The following is a 21,181-nucleotide window of genomic DNA, read 5'->3' on the forward strand; positions in this document are numbered from 1 at the left end:
CCACAACACAGGTGTGATTTTCCCTGGGGGGAGGGGGTGCGTAAAGGAAGAGGGTTGGGGTGCACTTTCAAGAGACATGACGTGTCTGTATGTCCCTGCTTTTGTCTTAAACACCATTACCGACCACGGATGGGTGGGCACACTAACAGGGCCGTGGCCATAACTGAGACGCCCATCTGGTGCCACCCACCACAGAACACAGCGTGATAGGGACACGGGCGCCTATGTCGTTTCAGATTACCCATGTGGCACTTCATGAACTATTGTACAAAAAAAATCATACACACACATGCGTGCGCACATACATCTACAGCACAACACGAGTTTACGAAATAATTGTACAACCTTTCGAACAAAATAAACTCTCTCTCTCTCTCTCTCTCTCTCTCTCTCTCTCTCTCTCTCTCTCTCTCTCTCTCTCTCTCTCTGTCTCTCTCTCTCTCTCTCTCTCTCTCTCTCTCTCTCTCTGTAGTTTGGTTCGCTCCAGTATATGTATTTAGTGGTTGAAACAGTATTTTATTTCTTCATAATGGATTGGTCAACAGGCGCAATGCCTATTTCTGAATGTTAAAGGCTTTTCAAATCGTGTTGTGAGTGTTAAGTATGCATGAACAAATTCTGTTACTCTGCTATTTGCTTTATGTGATAGAGTTTTATTTCCAAACAACACGTTACTTGTGTGTATTAAGTACAGTCTCTTGGTTCGAGTCAGATTTCACATAGTTCATCAGCGCTACAGTTTAGTCAATCATGTCTTTCAGACTTCTGAGTGAACTATAAACAAATAACAACAGAAAGCTATAGACTATGGAATAGCCACACTAACTACAATTAAAGACACAATCCCGTAATTTTTTGCATCGTAATTATAAAATACCGGCACAATTTTTCAATGGAACACGCCACAGTAAATCCAGCCATTGTATTCCATCTTTTGGTATGAAGCATTGTTGAAGTACTTTTGTGTTTTATGTAGGAAATAGTATCGATTCCCTCCTGCTTCCAGAACAAAATTGCTCAACTTCGATGAAAAATATTCACCATTCTAACATTCAATATCCACTCTTTGTATTTGTACAAGCAAGATTAATATTATCAAATATATTTCGTAGCAGCTATATGAACAACTGTGGGGTTTTTCTTTTTATTTGTAAACAGCTTTGAACACATGTTTTTAAAACAATAGTTTCCATTCCTCATACAGATCTCTAGTCTGTAAACGATTACGAAAAATATTGTACAGACATCAATATACGATGTGGGATTCCGTCTTTCTTTCTTACGTACACCAGTTAGTACGCGTGTCACTGCTAGAGTTACTTCCCTTACATCACACTGGAACAGTTCCATTATATGCGTCGCCCTTTTCTCTAGTAGATCTTTGCGCAAAGGCATTCCAATACTTCTATAACATACACTTATATCAAAGTATATGATATAGAAACACCCATGATTTGAAATTTTATGCCGACGCGGAAGTTTCTTTGTACCCGAAGCCTCCGTAGGGGGGCGCAGGGCAAAAGCTGGGGGGCACCTTATTGGGCGGGGAATATCACGTGACAGCTATCATTGAACTGACGCTGTGTTTTGGCGGACGATCGAGAGAGCAGCCGGTTATTTCATCAGGGACTGATCAACGACAATGGTAAGTAATCCATGTAGCATCGGCCGATAAATTTGTCATCCACGCGTAAAGTATAGTCTATACTACTGCTGGGAGTGTTGATTTTCATATCCGGATATATTTTACAATTTTAATTTAATTTTGAATCGGTTTACAGGCAGGAGGAAAAGCAGGAAAAGATTCCGGTAAAGCGAAAGCTAAGGCCGTCTCGCGATCTGCCAGAGCTGGACTTCAGGTAAGAGAATTTGAATGATTTTGTCAGTGCATTTGTAAAATATGTTCATAAATGCAGAACTTGATCACCAGGAAATGTTCTGTACTGATAGTTGCTAACAAAAGTTTTCCATTTCTAGTTTCCAGTCGGTCGTATTCACAGACACTTGAAAAACAGAACGACAAGTCACGGTCGTGTTGGAGCCACAGCTGCTGTATATAGTGCCGCTATTTTGGAATACTTGACCGCTGAAGTAAGTAGGAGCTCAGAGGATATTTGCACATTTCTGCAGAAAGTGTTAGCATGTCCTGCATTTGTTTGTAAACATTGCTCACCTGATGAGCAAGTTTCTCTTAACCGACCCGATCTGTGTTTGAATTATCGCATTTGCATAGTGCAAAAAGTTATCTCCAATGTTCTTTCAGTTTATTTTGATATGTTTTGTCATCTCCTTCCAAGTTTATGGACAAAATTAATGGGAACTCAGTGATTTCCCCATAACGTTTACCAACAGATCAAAATTCGCGGGTGACAAAATGGCGGGATACGCCATATTTGTGACCTGCCTTAGTATGTCATTGTTTAGAAATGTTATTTCCGGTTTTCTGTTCGATGTTAAATGAGCCATATATCTGACCTGATTGGTTTTAAAATTAGGCAGTAACATGTTGGCAATCATGCATATATGCATTTGGATGCCACTTTATCTAGGGCTAAGGTCTTTCGACGGAATCCCCCCTGTGACAAAGTATCGGTTTACTTGATTTTTATTGTTTTGAATAGAGTCCAGCATCTGATAACCAGTTTTACAATCGCTGTCGACTGTAATTATCCATTAGATATCATGAGATATAGAAGTCATTATTTATTTTTATTTTTATTTTGGGGGGGGGGGGGGGGGAGAGACTTTGTGTGTTCACATTCAATATGCCAGGAACTTTCGAGTTTACTTGTCCCTTGACATTATTTTCTCTCTATCTCAGTGCTAATGTATCATGGTATGGACTTTTATTTACAAAGCTTCCTTTAATGAAAGAAGTTTTAGTAAACTTGGCTTTTGGAGTGGCTTATGTCATGGACTGCTGTTAAAGTATGTAATTTTAATCACTTTGAAGGATATTAGGACCATTGCAACAGTGAATTTAAGGATAATGGGATAATGGCATATCAAAGTAAAGTAGAACAGTCAGTATATTTCATTTTGGAATACATTTTCAACATTTGATTATGTCATTGCAGTTGTTTGAAATACACCATGATTATTGAATGAAATTCAACTCTTGTATGAATAACATCACAGTGCGATGTGATTAGAGGAGAGGGCTAATTCCACACTATGATTGGTGTATGAAGTACTACAACATCATACACAATACCATTGCTGCTGATGTCGATGAAAGCCCAAATTGTTACCACATAGTTCAGAATATACATAGCTGTCCTCATCCAGTGATTTTCCTGATGTCAAATACCCTAGGAGATGGATTTAGTTAGACCTGCTCTCAATGGCCAATAATTGAGGTAGACACAATTTGATGGATAACAACTTCTTTAATACTGTGAAAAGCATTGTTTCGGTATAGTTGACCCTAAGTCAACTTGCAAATGGGAGTAAAGATTCCCTAATTGGAATGAAAAATTTCCCATTTCATGTTATTATACTCGACCTACTGTTATGGGTGGCTTTGTAGAAGTACCTGGTCATTCATTGACAGGGCGGTTAGAATGGGAGAGGCATAAATATTTAGTTTTACTTTCTTGCACTTAGCAATTAGCATGTCATGGATAGTTTGGAATCCTAGTTAAATCCCTTGCTTGCTTTTATCAGAATTATCAACTTCTTCATTCTCTGTTCTGTCAGTACCAAATTATATCATATTGGCTGATAATCTTCAATGATTACATCACCTACATTCTCCCACTTTAGCTTATCAGATTGATTGATATGGTGTCTGACAACTTCTCCACAGCTTACGTGCTTGAGATTGGGGTATCATATGGGTACTGTATATAACCCAAAAAAGACATGTCAAGATGATATTTTCCCAGATCTACAGCAAATATTGGATTGGGTGTAATTCCAGATAGAACTGAACTGTTTACAAGCCCAAGTAGTGAAAGCAACTATGTTGTCTTATGCCACACTTGGCAGCATTGCAGCTATATGCCGGTAAAGCCAAAATGTCAGTTGTTGCCACCTGGCAGTTAATTCTGTAGGACTATGTATAGGTCCGTCCATTGCAGCGATAGAAACTGACAGTTTTAGTCCACCAGTCCTGAATATGCTAACATATAGCAAAACTCTTAAAAATGGCAATTTCTACTCGTCCTTATATCTTAACTCTTGGGCAGTTTGGGCAAGGACTACAGGATTAGTGCCAATTTCTAACGCTGCATTGGCGTGTACCATTGTGAGGAAAGGTGTAGCAACAAGTAGATATATGCATATCCTGTCTCGGCTAACATGATCTAGTGGCAAGTTCAGTGGCATATTATAGTACACGCTGATGTAAATTATCCAATGACTGTGAAAACGGTTACAGCAAATTTGCATAGATAACAATAATTAATTTGCTGTAAAAATGAAATACTTTTTTTGCCCCAGAGAGCAAAAATGAATAGTTACTAATCAAAGCATGCTATGCAAAATGGAATCTATGCAAGCCCACCAGCAGTGTAACTTGTGTCAGTTGGGCAAGGTCCCTTATGGTACTGTCAATCAAAACAATAAGCTATAAGCGACATTGTTGTGATGTTTTGCTTGTTAGATTCACAAAAAGTGTCACTGAAATGTTTCAACCTAAGCAATTACATGACATACATTTTTAATAAATTTAAGTTTTACACTGACGCAATGTTTTCCCCCCAAATGCAGACATAATACCAACTGATTACCGTGAGCATGTAACACCAGAAGTGCCAGTCAAAAAATCCAAACTGAATTATGCAATTTCATCCTATTAATCAACTAATGTGTTCATTATGCATCTGGACTCAAGTTAGTAATATATTTATTTATTAATTTTATTCAAGATTTCATTAAATATTGTTTATATTAATTTTTGTGAAATTGTCCCCCGACTGCAACCGCAACCAAATTACCACTGTCGATGCCTTGAAACAAATCTTATGTCATTATGTTTCGCAATCAAAATGCATTTAGGGCTGGAAAATCACAGCAGTGACTAGTAAAATTGTTCCATACATATAAAATATATGGCAATAAATAAAAATCGTCCAAAGTGCCACACTATGGTTATAATTATTTGGGTCAGCAACCCCTGACCTGTGAAGATACAGGGATAAAATAGGTCTTCAGCAACCCATGCTTGTTGTAAGAGGCAACAAACAGGATCGAATGGTCAGACTTGGTTGATACACTTCGTGAATCCCAATAGCATCGATTGATACTCATAATGTTAATCACTGGATTGTCTGGTCCAGACTCGATTATTTACAGAACCCAGTCATATAGCTTGAATATTGCTGAGTGAGGCGTTAATCAACAAACCAATTTAAGCAACCCATGCTTAACCGTAAAAGGCAACTATGCTTGTCTAAGGAGGCGACTAACAGGATCCGGTGGTCAGATTTGCTGAATTGGTTGATCGATGTCGTCGTATCCCAAATTTGGTGATCGATGCTTGTGATATCAATGGCTTGCCTGGCCCAGACTTGCTTTTTTTACAGACCGTCATCATTTAGCTGGAATATTAAGTGCAGCCTTAAACAAGAAACAATACAATTTAATTATTTGGAATATATGTTTGTTTTGATAGATTTAATTTACACTAGAATATTAAACAACTACTATATTCATCCTTCCAAACTCTGATAAGCAACATGCGAGTCGAGGTGGCTTCGGCATAGATCATGTTTGGTAGACCAAACATGTATGTTGTTGTTCATCTACCCATGCAACTCCACCTCGGTTAAGCAGCTGATTGTCTGTTAACACACATCAATTATTAGGACCCAAATATATCTTAGCAACAGGGTACCTAATAATATCTAAGGAACTTATTACATGCATAGATTTATTCAAAGACAACACCCTTATATTGACAGTAGTGTGGTCTTTTGTCAATTAACACTGTCAACTTGGTCAACTGCTGACTTGCTATTGTAAACAGATATTCGTATTTGTCACCCTATATTCGTGATACATATCATATTTGCCTTATAGTGTATTTGTTGCAGTGCCTAGACTACTTTCCAAATTTGACAGATCCATACCGCAATTTATTGACAATCTGACAAAAAAATGGAATCACATAGTTATCTTTTTTCCTCCAATTTTTGTTGTCCTTATGTTACCCTGTGTTTGACTGTATTTAACTTTAACAGGAGAAACACACAGCTCCCTGAGTGCAGTTTTATTTGGAAACATGCTTGTCATCACAAGATCAGTAATTGTTATATAAGGAAATAATTTGTCACCAAGCTTTAGATTATTATTATTAGTCACCTTTTGAGCAGAATTGTGACCTCCCTATTAAAATAAAGGACCAACTTGGATCAGTGTTGCCCATTATCAGGTTTCTTCAGAATTGACAATGTTTTTCTGTTTCTTCCAGGTACTTGAGTTGGCTGGCAATGCCAGTAAGGATTTGAAAGTAAAACGTATCACACCTCGCCATTTGCAGCTAGCCATCAGAGGAGACGAAGAATTGGATTCATTAATCAAAGCAACCATTGCTGGTGGTGGTAAGTACTTTATTTGGTGTCATTGTCAGCTCTAGTTAGGTTACATATTTCCATAAAATACAATAAGTCACCATGACGCCTTTAATTATTAGAGGTGCACAGTATAAACGGTATACTGGTTAACCGCGATGTGCCTTCGTGTCCAATATGTATCGCGATACAGTTTCAATATCGCAATAAATTGCAGCCATTTAAAAAAATCATTACCTATTTGAAATTTGTGTTTAATTCATTGTTTCAAAGGCTATCGATAAAGCTGATGTCACGTTCGGTTAGAGTTACATCCCTTCCTATATAACAATGCAATATGCTACGAGATCTCGCCGTATCCGTGGTAACAAAATGGCAGATCGTGACTGGGAAGTCGTGAGAAATACTCTTTGTCAATCCAATGTGTGGCAGCATTTCGGGTTGAAAAAGTGTAAAATAGATCAAACAATCAAAGAAAATGTTGTTGTTTGTCGATTGACACACAGACAATTATTACACAGTTTGCATTTGACTAGTCACACAGAAATATATCATTTTGACTTGAGATGAGAAGTGATTTTGAGATGAGTTGGTGCTAAATAATAACACTTCCATTAGTTTTTTCCTCCTGGAAAAACTCCATGATGATAAATTGTCTTTTCTAGTCAAAAAGGTTTGTTTTTACCCAAATATCATAAAACAAGTCTTAAAACAGAAGAATTTCTTGATTTTTTTCTCAGAAGTTGAAAACATTTGGTTTTAGCAATATATTGTGGTGTGTATCGCAATACACGACTTTGTATCGCAATATATTGCAATACAGGTTCAAGGGGCAATACCTATCACTATTAAGTTACTAATGTGAAAAACTGCATACTATTACTTTATGTAACAGTACTGTATAATTAACTATTGAAGCCTTTTCAGCTCGGGTACCTACATGCCTTTACTGATCGAATGCATTGAATAAATAGGAGAAAAAGTGCTATGTCTCCTGCAGTAGCTAGACACGTGAGCTAATGTTGATTCAGGACACACTTGGGGCATCACATGGACATATGCTAACTGCAAGTCCCCTGAAACAGTTTTTGGCAGATTTGTTATAAAAAGAGTTGTTCATTAGTTTTAAAATACCCAAGGGAGTGAAAATATATTGAAGAAACTATAGATGCTCAATGGCTAAACAATAATCTGGAACCCTGCAGTGTTATTTCACATCTAGTGAAGGATGTGTGAAACAGGTTTCTAAAAATCAATTTATTTGCAAGAGCTTGATTTTAAAGTTTTCATTTATCAGGGTGTACACAAGACCTTGAATTAAACTCTAACGTTAAAACAAGGAAGTCTGTTGATTACAATGTATGAAACAATTTAGAAAAACACAATTTCAGAATTATGGAATGTTAAGGTGGAGTGTTTCTATTCACAATTAGAGATGGGGCTCCCAAAATGCGGCTTGACCAAGCTTGGGCCTTAATAGGCTACTGTGCTAATTTATTCTGGAAAGACTATGAAATTCAATATGCAAGGGAGGTAATCATTCAAAACAATGGTGTAAGATGTAATACAGGAAGTGGATTGAAACCAGTCTTTTTCGATATGGCTGTGTTGGTTAAATATTGTGGGAAACCAAGTTTCAGGCAGAGTTGATGCCTCGCTACAAATCTGTTTTGAAAGTTATATAACTAGTGGATGAAAGTAAGTTTTGTACATTTCTGACTCTTCACTGTTTGTGTTGCAGGTGTCATCCCTCATATCCACAAGTCTCTGATCGGAAAGAAGGGCTCCCAGAAGGCAGCATAAGATGGAGGATGTGTTCTATCCTGTACATTGCCATGTGTAGCTACTGCTGCAGTGGAACACTGTCACTGCGGCAGTCTGTAGCATAACCATCACCTCATCTCACCCTTCACTCCACTGTAGCAATCATGTTCATCTCATCATAGTAGAATTCAAATTTTTATTTACTCGTGTTTGAAATGTCTTTGTATTCCATGTTTTGTCCGTCATTAAAGTTTAACATGTCAAACTATTTTGTTCTGTTATCCCAATGTGACTGCAGTGCATACATTTAGCAGGGAGTTGTATCAGATGATTAGCATCAGGACCTACATTTTCATGATTTTTATCAATTTTTGATCAGACATTCTTTTGTTTTCAAATAACCATGTCTTAAGGATATTTCGGATGTGAAACAGAACCGCACTGGTTTAACACAGCATTCCAGCTGTGACTGACCTGTAAATAATAGGATCTGGCCAGGAAAAATCGCTGTTGAAAAATACAGTGACATAAATTCAACGAAGTTAGCCTGACCACTCGACCATTTGTTTTCAGCATAAATTGTTGGGGATCTATTGTAACCCAGAATCGCGAACGATATGAAATAATTTGTGATATGGTGGAGGAATATCAAAAAGTGACCATGGAACTTGGTCATTAAGCAGGGTTAGAACTAAACTCACGATATGGCAGAAATATTGCCGATACGACTAAAACACATAGATGGGGTAATGCATTTCGGCGTTAGAAATTGGCACTAGTCCTATAGTCCTTACCAAACTGCCCAATAGTAAAGGTATTTTAAGGACTAGAAATTTGCCCATTTTAAGGGGTTTGCTAAATGTGAAAAGGACTGGCGGACAAAAACTGTTAGTTTCTAACCCTGCATTTTCGGGATTACAGCTTATGTAGAAGGTCCGTTTCCTCACGTCTTAAGTGAGGTACAGCAAGGACTGCTCCACTAAACACCTACATGTATATGGTGTGCAGGGCCTTATCGTGTATCCAATATCTATACAGAACGATGCACAAATGAGGTTTCAAAGCAACAAAATGAAACTTGCAATGTTTTCTGTTTCAGATGTTGACAATTCAGTATAACTGGAAACGATAGAAAAAAGCTTTTTGCCCGTTGTAACAAGATGGAGTATTTCACACAATTCAAACTACCTGTGGTTTGAGCATTTCAGTCACAATGAGTCCTCGAAAGGTTTTCACGAGAAAAACTCGGAACTAAAAAATAGTCCAATGAGGGAAGTCTTAAACGGACCAGACATATGCGCATGCGACTCAGTTTTAGTAATAATAATGTAGTCGTCATAAAACATCTAATCCCCACACACAAAAACACTTTACTTTTCTTTACACTTAAGGGCGGTCGGGTAGCCTAGTGGTTAAAGCGTTCGCTTGTCACGCCGAAGACCCGGGTTCGATTCCCTACATGGGTACAGATAGCGGGGTACCATTTATATGTGCAGTATATTACCGAACTGCACAAGCCCTGGGGCTTTCATACCAACAAGTCCAGGCTTTAACGCAAAGAAGGGAGGGGTCGTCTCAAATCTACAACTGATAGACTTTTAGTAGAATTAGGGAGGAAAGTACAGACACGATTATTTTTTCTCGGACTACATTAATTATTTCGGCGACGACGGAGCTTTTTTTCAGGAGAAAATATTCCATTCCGTCTGAGGTCACATTATCTCAGCACCAATCATGACTATCACAGTCAGGACTTCCTGATCATTTACATTGATGAAACCTGGGTAAAAATAATCGATCCACCGACTACATGTGGCTACCGTCAGATGGACGAAAAGCACCCATGGCACCATCAGGTGAAGGTAATCGTGTCATTGTTTTGTACGCCGCAACCCGTGAGCTAGTTTTGAAGGCGAAAAAGCAAACTGACGGTAATCATTAGGAAATGAATGGGGATGTGTACAAAGACTGGTTGGAACATCAACTGCTGCCCAATCTAAGCTCCAGTGTCAGTGCCTTGGAAAACACCAATTATCATAAGGTCAAGAACCATGAGTAGTCTGAAGGCGGACATCTTGTAATGTCGACTTCATACCATCTGCAACGTAAGTTCAGCTGATGGAGCAAATTCGCCAGAATAAGAGACCAGTAAGTACAAGACAGGTATCTCCTGGTGGCACAACACAGTCATATGTCTTACGTACGCCAAGCGGACATTGTGAGCTCACGGCTATTGAGCTTGTCTGGGCTTACTTAACTGTAAAGGGTTCGTGGCAAGACATAACACAACATTCGAAACTCGCACATCTCAAAGGGTTGATCAACGCAGCCTTTGCTAGAATCATCCCAGAGATATGACCAAAGGCTGAAGATCATGTTCTTGAAGTAGAACGTCAGTACCGTCACCGTGACGGCGGGATCGGCCTTGTTGCACCAGTTATACCTTTGGGTGATAGTACCGATTCAGATATGTCATAGGCTGAGTCAGAAGTTGGCTAAAGGAATCATCTGTAAAACAACAAATACGTCTTGATTAAAAAATCCCGTTACATAGCTTTTAACTATCCCATACGTTTCCCCAAACGAATATAAGGCAGTACATGTCTAACAACTGCTACTCCCGTCAACACATATCTAAAAAAGTACAATAACAGCAATATTTTGAGACCACCCCCAACGCAGGTGACATTTGCACCTGTGAGAAAAAGACAATATGGGTGACAAAATCGCACTCTGTTTTGTTTCTTAAATAGGTAGATTTAAAATATTTCTCTTTCAGCGTGAGTGAGACGCCATTTGTCTTTTTATGCAAATGTATGTATAGATATCCTGCACCCCCAGTGACGTTCGTACGCTTGGCTGATCTTGAAGATTAAGGTCACATACACACTGATTCAGTGACGATTCTGTCTTGATCGCATTTCCACTAACCAGTACGTCACAAAGAAGTATACAGTTCCGCGCCTTGAGGAATTAGTCTTATGAATATTGTCAAGTCTTCTGATAAAGGAACCCGATTCATCAGCACATTTCAGAGTCACTTCCAATGACATCTCATTAACGTCAGATCATTTACACTCTGCTTGACGTATTAGAGTACAAGATCTGATATTCACTGATCTCATTTTGATAAATGTCTCCATACATGAACACGTGGTGCAAGAACACTATTCGCCCAGATGGACACTGGTTCACATCCTATGAAGTTGGTTGGTTGTTTTTTTGTTTAACGCCGCACTCAGGTATATTCCAGCTATATGACGGCGGTCTGTAAATAATCGAGTCTGGACCAGACAATCCAGTGATTGATATCATGAGCATCGATCCACGCAACTGGGATACGATGACTTGCATTAACCAAGTCAGCGAGCCTGACCACCCGATCTCGTTAGTCGCCTCTTACGACAAGCATAGTCGACGTTTACGGCAAACATAAGTTCTACCCCAATTCCCATGTGTTTGTTGTATATAGTAATTTGAACAGCTACTAACCACACCACAGACCTACTCAAGTATTGGGAGACGATGACATGCATCAACCAAGTCAGTTAGCCTGACCACCCAATCCCGATAGTCGCCTCTTACGACAAGCACAGTCGCCTTTATGGTAAGCATGGGCTGCTGAAGACCTATTGTACCCGGATCTTCACAAGTGGACAAGCAATGCATAGCTAGTTGGGAAACTCACTCATACACGATGCTGATTCTTTACGACGGACCCCGTGGGATTCCGGGTTAGAATAGGATTCACGAAATCTGGTCGTACCAGCGACTTAATGGATCGGGGGGTTGACTGCGTGCGTGTCCTCGTACGCCGACGGCGTGGATCGTTATTCACAATATCAATCACTCGGTTTTCTGGTCGACGACAAATTAGTGTGATTTCAAGGATATGTAATTTGCATGAGCTGTGATACACTCAGAGGTGACATTAAAACGACTGCCAGGTCAGACTTATCTATAAGACCATTAAGGGAGAGATTCACTTCATCACTAGTAAGCATAAACACTCGGTTCATTCCCCTCTCATAATGACCACAACTCAATTCGCCTAAAGCCGTGGAGAAACAAGGTTAATCTGTGTTATGGTTAATCCCGCGTGACTGATTACAACCGCCTTTATGTCAGAATGTTGAAATCTGATTGTTCACGTGGTCTTGATAAAATACTTTATCGTACTTCCATGTCAGAATGATGAGATCTGATTGGCTCACGTGATCTTGATAAAATGCTATGTATCCCGTCCAGGAGGGAAAGACATTTCTGAGCGGGAGAATAAATCGCAATACCTCGCCACGAAGAAGACAGGCTGCATGTGGATTTCTGAGCGGGAGAATAAATCCTTAAACTCCAGCTTTGAAGAAAAAAGCCGCACGCTTTTCCGAGTCAATGAAAGTCACGTGACATAGCACAAGTTCACCTCAGCTCAATCGAACATCTGTTACTATCAATTTTGAATTTGCTTTAATTCGCTCACAATGGGAGATTATAACATGTCGCTAGGATACATTCATTGTAGCAGGAGCACTCGGGGTACATGTGGTTTAATGCGTCCGTCGTTAGCTATAAAACCTAACCTAACGCTCGCCATCCATTGGTACATTTCCCTCTATCATCACATCCAGAATGGACCAAGTGTCTGCCTTCTCGTGAATTCGAAGTGCGTTCACGGTTTGCCTTTGGCAATTAACTAGCATGTCTACAAGTCTCAAGAATCTGCTGCTGCTAAGTGACATCCTGCAATAATTCAGTCAATATATTCGTTTGAATTCAAGTTGAACAACTGTACCTATTTTAATTGTAGACGCCAATTTCACCTATCCTAATTCGAGTTCAGTGATTATCAAGGATTGTGTGTCTGTAGTTCACAGTAAAGGCAGCGTGGCTGGAACTGTGTACTACTCACTGTTATACAGACATTAACCGGCAAATCGGCGTACCGTATCATTGATCCCTAATCATATGAGTCGTCCGGAAGATGGGACGACACCGTTGCAATACCCACAACCAATGACAGTCATATAAAAAACAAGGGTGTTCTTTTGAGTTGTATATATGTATTTGAAAGTGTACAGTCGATATTTCACGCCAGTAAAACGCCACTTCATGACGGCACTACTCCCAGTCTGTCCCCACATGACGGCACTACTCCCAGTCTGTCCCCACATGACGGCACTACTCCCAGTCTGTCCCCACATGACGGCACTACTCCCAGTCTGTCCCCACATGACGGCACTACTCCCAGTCTGTCCCCACATGACGGCACTACTCCCAGTCTGTCCCCACATGACGGCACTACTCTCAGTCTGTCACCACATGACGGCACTACTCTCAGTCTGTCGCCACATGACGGCACTACTCTCAGTCTGTCACCACATGACGGCACTACTCTCAGTCTGTCCCCACATGACGGCACTACTCTCAGTCTGTCCCCACATGACGGCACTACTCCCAGTCTGTCCCCACATGACGGCACTACTCCCAGTCTGTCCCCACATGACGGCACTACTCTCAGTCTGTCCCCACATGACGGCACTACTCTCAGTCTGTCCCCATGACCTTCACACTGCACACCAACCTTGTCGGGTTCATATTTTCACAAGTTTAGCCATAAATATCCTCAATAGATTAAGTCCACTCCGATGATAAGCAAGAGCTGTTCACGTCTGGCTAAGTATACAGTTCGGTGAATTCTGGCATGGACGTTCTTTATGTGAGAATTAGATTTATCATCCTTTGACTGCTTCCGTGGTCTAGTAGTAGGGCTTCCGCCCGGAGAACAGAAGGTCCGGGGTTCGATCCCCGGCCGCGTCACACCATGCAAAAGACGTTAAAAGATGGTACTTCTTGTTACCCTGTGCGCTCGGCATTAAGGGGCTAAAACAAGGACTGGTCGGCTCGGAGTCAGTATACTCTCTGAGTGGGGTATTCATGTTAAACTGCGGCATGGTATCTCAGTGGGCTAGCACTATAAATTGGCATCAGTCCGGACTAGTACAAGCAGACACACACACACACACACACACTCACAAATGCATGCACGTCGCTATATAAGTGCAATATCTGGGACGCGACGTTAATCCCCGTTTCACCTCACCTAATCACACCTTGCTATATAAAGAGAAAATAAATTTCATGTTTTACTGGGACGGCTTTACGGAGTAGAATTCAGCGATGCAGGTTAATTCGGGAAAATGTATCCCCCATATCAATTATCTAACCATCAATTATTGTTTAAATCCATTCCATTATTGTTTAAATCCATTACACATTTGGAACAACACATGTTCATGATGACATTTGTTTTATGTCAGTTTGCCCAATATTTTTATTGTTTGCCAATTGAAATAAACTATACAGCACTGAGGTTTATATAGAGAAACAGAGAGAGAGAGAGAGAGAGAATATAGCTGCTTTGGACTGTCTGATTATTATGTAGGTGTGTCGGGTTGTATGGTGCAGACAAATTGAATTAGTCACCCCAAAGGCGAAAAAGTGAATGCATTGTTCACATCGGTTGAAAGCAGCATCAAAGATGCGTCGTCCAGTAGTTGGCATGGAGTTGAGTGATTAGCACACACGTGTAGGAATGAAGCTGGTAGCACGCCAGAGTGTGGCGTCGCCCTGTGAAGATCCGGGTTAGAATTGGTCTTTAGCAACCCATGCTTTGTTTCTTTGTTTGTTGTTTAACTCCGCAATATTCCAGCTATATGGCGGCGGTTTGTAAAATAATCTATCATGAGTATTGATACCCGCAATTGAGATCGATGACATACATCAACCAAGTCAGCGAGCTTGACCAACCGATCCCGTTAGTCGCCTTTTACGGCAAGCATGGGCCAAACCATGCTAGTCATGACTAGAACACGAACTCGCCTGAGACCTGATAATTTTGTGCCCTGTTGACATGGGCTGTTCAATCTGTGCCACTGTTTTTAGAGTGACTTGTGGCAGCGTGAAAGATTAGACATTTTTTTTTGTTGCAAATTTTTATTATTCACAGCTTCCCATGATTTGACCCCAAGCTCAAGGCCGTTGTGTGTGTTTCGGCTCAAAACGTCCGGTGACCATTGTTGAAAGTGGTTATCACGAAATCTATAGATGGTGGATCCAGGTCGATACTATGCGGTTTAAGTGACAAGTGGTAGGTTGGTCAGCATGCGACAGGAGAACAGCCTACGGCCGATATTAATTATGATGGGCGGTCACGTTACAGTAGATAGCAAAGAAGGAATATAATTGTGGCCTGAGGTCACTGACTTGGTTGATGCATGGCATCGTATCCAAACTGCGTAGATCCATGCCTGTGTGAATCACTAAATTGTCTGGTCCAGACTCAAAATTAGGTACAGGCCACCGTGATATAGCTGGAACATTTCCAAGAGCGGCGTTAAACAACAAATAAACAAATGACGAATCGAGGTTCCTTAGACGTGATATCGTTGGAATATTGCTCCCTCTCACTCACTCACTCACTCCTCAAACACACACAAAAACAGTGGGAAATATGACATGCGTTCGTGTCAGTTGATAAAAACTCATTCTGCTTTTAATTGAACACGAGTCGTTGAATTTCCTTATAACAAAGGGTTGGTGCGTCCTCCGCCCAGATAAAGTCCAGGTGCTCCCAGTGAGGTATCACGTGATCTGCCACAGTTGTCTTCAGCTGGGATCGGAGCCACGCGACGTCAGTCGGGTCAGCCAGGAAGTCCCTATCGCCACTAAACAACACGACCGGAACTTCCATCCGCTCTGGGTGGTAGAGGGGCGGGGTCGACTGAAACAGGACCAGGTCACCCAGAGGATATTCAACAGTTACAAAGAAAGATATTTTCGTAGTAGTCATCAAACTAAAAACTTCTTCATTACCATGAGCCGACGGGATAAATAAAGATAGTTGGGTGTGTCACAGCTAAACACCCCCTTGTCCATATACTCCCCGACTTAGACACGGGGATCTCAAGAACCCACAGGTAAGCCAGGTTACCAGGTCCGTCTGGACACGTTTCGACTTGTTCTCCCATCTCACCGAATTCCCGGGTTCGATTCCCCATTATGGTACAATATGTGAAGCCTATTTCTTGTTTGTTACGGGAATATTAATATAAGCGGCGATAAAGCTCCCACTCACTCACTCACTCACTCATTCACCTGTCCATAATGTTCCATGTTGGCAGCCGCAGATCCGAAGTCAAACATCATGAACTTGTCCGTATTGACACCCTGCGGTGGAGTACAAACATACATATGTACAGGACCGCTGTCAGAATAAAAGCAACAAAAGTATTTCTATACTCATAAGAAATCTCTGCCAAAAGCAGCGCCGATTGTGCGGTCCCGACTATATCATGAGCAGGTGTTCAGGAATCACCATCAAATAGTGAGGATACTAGGTGTTCGCGAGAAGGGGAGCGTATCCTGCCCCACCGGTGGCACCCGTCACAAACACATGCAAAGGCAAGGTGATTGTTCACCTGAACAAACACGGGAACATATGGTACAAGTCAAAATAGGGAATAACATCGGACATCATTCTTGTCACTGATGCGTCAAACTTGGAAATATCCTCTACATGGCTACCACAAACCGTTTTGAAAGCTTTACTGATGCCTTCTCTATAAGTCCTCATACCTTTCTCAATAAGTCCTCATACCTTTATCTTTAAGATGCATATCTAAGAAACCAAACTGACCCCAGTCAACAGTTGTGTAGTAGTAGCTGTAGTTGTTTAGTAGTAGTTGTAGTTGTTTAGTAGTAGCTGTAGTTGTGTGTATATGTCTGGCTCACCTGGGCGAAATGCATCACGTTCCGTACGGACGTGCCGGCGGGGTTGTGAGCTATGTAGACTGGGACCCGGGACTGTAGACACAAGGGGCACGGAGTGAGTGAGTGAGTGGGGTGCTACCCGCAGTGTACAAAACGTATGTGACATAAAGGATGCTCAACGTGATCGGGAAAACTCTATTTCCTGGGCTAACCACGTGTATACACGCGACACGTATTAACGTGATACTAATGTAATATATATTGATAAAGATATATCCATTCTATACACCATGACACAATAAAAATTGTAAATTGTACAACTTATCTCAAACGTTGGGTAGAATATATTTCATATAATGAATACAACGACAATGAATAAAAACTAATGTTAACGTTTATGATACACTGATGCAAACAGTCAATTGCGGCCAACATATTGGAACGGATATTTGACGGGGACAATATTTTATAAGAATAATATCATTTTCAAAACTTAACGTACCATATTGAGCGCCTTGAAGTCGTACCCTCCCAGCACAAACAAGACATTCGCACAGATGAGGGGGATATCGGTACACACGCCATCGGCAAACCATGTGGTCAGCTCCATGCTGGGTAGAAACTCGCCATGTCCGAACAGCTCAATAGCAGCCTGCAAAACCCAGAGTGAAGAGGTGATGATTATAGGACATTTACAGAGTGCTTCCGGCTATTGCTTTGGTGCACTCGGGTCCCTTCGTGCAGGTTTTATGGTATTGTGGTGAGAATGTTATATATGTATTCACGCTCAGCATTATTCCAGCTATATGACGGTGGTCTGTAAATAATAGAGTCTGGACCAGACAATCCAGTGATTGTCATCTTATGCATCGATCCACGCAATTGGGATACGATGCACAACCAAGTCAGCGAGCCTGACCACCCGATCTTGTAAGTCGCCTCTTACGACAAGCATAGTCGCCTTTTACGGCAAACATGAGTTCTACCCCAATTCTACCACGGATCTTCACGGGTCACGTGTGTTTAGGTATATTTAGTGATGTGAACAGCTTCTAACCACCCTCCAGCCCTGCTCAAGTAGTGATAAAGAATCAGGATGTCATGGATTATTTTCAAAATGTTTCAACAAATAGCTTAAACCTTACACCGAGTTCCTTCGAGAACGGCGCCAGAAGTCTGATGGGGCTCTTGATGTGCCCGACGGTCGCCACTGGGGCCAGGGCGATGAAGGTCTTGACCAGCTGACCCAGAGTCTTGTTCTGACTGAAGCCCGCGAAGCCGATGAGTGTCCCCTGAGAGTGTCCGACATAGTGGACCTGGGGCTGCCCGGTCGTCTGTACGATGTAGTCAATCATGGCGGGCAGGTCGTACTTCGCCATCTCGTCGAAACTGAAATACCCGGAGAGAAATTCAAATGTTCCTGATTGTTGAAAACTATCCCTGAGTTCTTGAGACGGTCGTTCAAAGCCATAAGCTAATGGATTAATTTCTTATAAACCGTGAACTTTTTACTAAAAAAGGCTACAGACGTCGCACTTTAATGTAGATAAATCTACATGTGTTTTGTTTTGATGTTTTTTTCATTGTCGACATAGGGCACAGGAAGCTAAACTCTGCAAATCGCTGTCCCTAGGTGCCCCAGAAACATGTGATCGTGCGTTCGAATCCCGCCCTGATAATGTTTCTAGGTTTGTCAGCACCACATGCATTCTTGCTCGTATGTTGCGCCGAAGTGGTAAACGTCTTAGACCTGCATCACTTCGGGCTTTCCTCCCACATCAAGGTGAGAGGCCGGTGATAACTGAAATACTCTTCTAAGCGTGTTAAACAAGACTCACAGACGGCAGGGGTTCATCGAGGTAGGTGGTCTCTATGAACTCTATTTGGAGTTGCTCACGCGAGTATTTGTTTGACAAAAAAGTGCCACACATGCCTCCATGCCCAAAACTTCTCGTCCGATGGTTTCAGCGTCTTGTGAGCACGAGAGTAAGTGTTCCCGCGGACGTTGCCCAGCCACACGTCTGCGCCGGCGTCGGCCAGGATGAAAGCGAGGCTCTCGTTGGCGAGGTTGTCGAGGTAGTTGGTGGCACTTCCCAGAAGGCCATGCTGTAGCATCACCGCCGGTCTGACTGAAGTAGCAAGATTTCAACTTCTGGGGCATTATGTCAGTTAAATTGGTTCTGACGGAAGTGTAACATAACATGGATAAACAAACTCACACCCACCCTCTGTTGTTATACATTTGAAGGGTAAACAGGTACACAATTATACCAGATTCTATGGCTACGATGACTAGTACTATATTGAATGCGCAGTTAATGCACATACACATCAAGATGTACTTGTGCTATCTGCTCCACCCAAAACTACACCCCAAAAACTTAGCTTGACACGATAAATGTAGGATGAACTATCAATGTCTACCTGTATCTTAAGGACAAGGCCATGATGTTTTTATAATGCACGTGAAGACGCATCTGTTACCTGTCCCCGACGAGTTGTCTCCCCTGCCGTGAGGGATCCGCTGCATGTTGAGGATGAATCCGTCTTCTGTAGTGACGTAGTGGTTCTCACACGGGAAGCCCTTGCTGGTGATCAGCTCCGTCTGGACACAAAAGATCAAAGTTCTGGGTCTTCATGACACCTTGGAAGAATTCGTTACATAGACACACATGACCATCGCGGTCTCATTCCCATGTGGATTTGGCAACTTAATACGATCAGGGCAAACTGTCATTGAAATAATCTTTCACCCAGAGAGAGGTTTAGTATCTGAATATAAGATCGGATTTTAATGAGATCGACCGACACAGATATTTTATTAAGGCCACTGCTCTATATATATAGATGGCACAAGACAGGGATACTAAATAACCAGGCACCAGGGCTTAGGGCTTAATCAGACAAACTACAAAGTCCTTCTTAAAACACATGGAAACATGAATACACAATGCCATTCGGCCATGAGAGCCGTGCCAAGTTATACTTGTCAGAGGGGTGCACAAAATATGGGAAATAGACAACCAGTTGTCGGACTTTCATTTTGAAGAATTCCCGGGGGCTGAATGGGTTAGATCGCTGAGTTTCCTCACTCTGCCTCACTCTGGCAGTGTTGGTTAGAATCCCGGATGGGACTCAACCCCCAAAACCTTCTAGAATCTGTACTTTACCATGAAAGTGTTATCCCAAATATAAAATTTCTTACATGCAATTATATTAATTAAATCACGAATACGTTCAGAATGACGAATCTGGTCAGACCGTAAGGCGTATATCTACTCGAAGAGGGGATATGTAGAGAATGAGTCAGTGTAAACTCACGGCGTTCATGTCGACCTCAGGGTCCTCTGCCAGCTGGGGGGAAGGGGAGTGCCCCGGGGGAAAGAGGGAGGCGCCCGTAACCACTAGAAGTGAGAGAGTCACAGCAAACAACATCACGGACGTATATTACCACGGCAATCTGTGCGATACTGGAGTGACCTAGATCAAGGACAAGGTCAAATCAAATCAGGAAACTTATGCAAATATGTTTGTTTCCCACGTACAATAGGGCACGGATCTATTTAACAGAATAAAAACAAATGAAAAACAGTTTGTAGGTGCATATTTAAAATGTGATTATCCTTGTCCAATGCACCCCGCCGCCCCCAATTTAAGCAATTGGGATACGAGGACATGCATTAAACAAGTCAGCGAGCCTGACCAACCGATCCCGTTAATCTCCTCTCACGACAAGCATAATCGCCTTTAACGGCAAGCAATGGTTGCTGAACACCTAGTCTACCCCGGATCTTCACAGCTTTCCGTACATATTCCTTTAAATACAAACACTGACAAAAAACAAGCTAACATAAATACGGTATGTCCCTTGTAGTAGAGTTTCTATTGTTGTACACGTGACGCCACTAACTATTGTATTGGGACCTTGAAGAGATGTCATGACATTGAAACATGCACGTGTGTTGACCAGTGTTGACCCGAAATCACCACGGGCGGAAGTGTTTACAAGACGTATATAGGTGTACGTATATTACGTATATTACAATACGTATAATGTCTCATTCTATTTCTATGTTGTAATCCTTTCTTGCAAACTGTTAAAAGCTTAGGATATGTGACATTAGACCAGCAGATAC

The 21,181-nt window shown here is 41.5% G+C and overlaps 2 protein-coding genes across 2 annotated transcripts; one reads left to right on the plus strand and one right to left on the minus strand.

Moving 5' to 3' along the window:
• The first annotated feature begins 1,537 nt into the window (after positions 1-1,537).
• On the plus strand, positions 1,538-8,544 carry LOC139469595 (histone H2A.V). Its single transcript, XM_071251803.1, has 5 exons — positions 1,538-1,645; positions 1,782-1,859; positions 1,978-2,091; positions 6,416-6,545; positions 8,257-8,544. Exons 1-5 carry the CDS (start codon positions 1,643-1,645, stop codon positions 8,316-8,318), a joined length of 387 nt encoding a protein of 128 aa, XP_071107904.1. The 5' UTR covers positions 1,538-1,642; the 3' UTR covers positions 8,319-8,544.
• Positions 8,545-15,802: 7,258 nt separating this feature from the next.
• LOC139468478 (lysosomal acid lipase/cholesteryl ester hydrolase-like) lies at positions 15,803-21,117 on the minus strand. The gene is made up of 8 exons (XM_071250461.1): positions 20,367-21,117; positions 19,530-19,650; positions 18,979-19,174; positions 18,191-18,434; positions 17,548-17,697; positions 17,067-17,138; positions 16,431-16,502; positions 15,803-16,056 (listed from the first exon to the last, which is right to left on the minus strand). The coding sequence occupies exons 1-8, from the start codon at positions 20,478-20,480 to the stop codon at positions 15,829-15,831; spliced, it is 1,197 nt and encodes a 398-aa protein (XP_071106562.1). The 5' UTR covers positions 20,481-21,117; the 3' UTR covers positions 15,803-15,828.
• Positions 21,118-21,181: the final 64 nt, after the last annotated feature.

Source organism: Haliotis cracherodii, unplaced genomic scaffold (assembly GCF_022045235.1).
Source record: "Haliotis cracherodii isolate W230 unplaced genomic scaffold, xgHalCrac1.p SCAF_2, whole genome shotgun sequence".
NCBI classification, from domain to species: Eukaryota; Metazoa; Mollusca; class Gastropoda; order Lepetellida; family Haliotidae; genus Haliotis; species Haliotis cracherodii.

What these genes read in the sequence shown, in the direction of transcription:
- LOC139469595 (XM_071251803.1), top strand. An exon ending in TGGAATACTTGACCGCTGAA is followed by an intron (nt 2,092 to 6,415) that starts GTAAGTAGGAGC and finishes TGTTTCTTCCAG; the next exon opens with GTACTTGAGTTGGCTGGCAA. An exon ending in AGCAACCATTGCTGGTGGTG is followed by an intron (nt 6,546 to 8,256) that starts GTAAGTACTTTA and finishes TTTGTGTTGCAG; the next exon opens with GTGTCATCCCTCATATCCAC.
- LOC139468478 (XM_071250461.1), bottom strand. Translation starts at nt 20,480, where the DNA reads ATGTTGTTTGCTGTGACTCTCTCACTTCTAGTGGTTACGGGCGCCTCC. An exon ending in CGTTCTCGAAGGAACTCGGT is followed by an intron (nt 17,698 to 18,190) that starts GTAAGGTTTAAG and finishes TGGGTTTTGCAG; the next exon opens with GCTGCTATTGAGCTGTTCGG. An exon ending in ACTTCAAGGCGCTCAATATG is followed by an intron (nt 17,139 to 17,547) that starts GTACGTTAAGTT and finishes TTGTGTCTACAG; the next exon opens with TCCCGGGTCCCAGTCTACAT.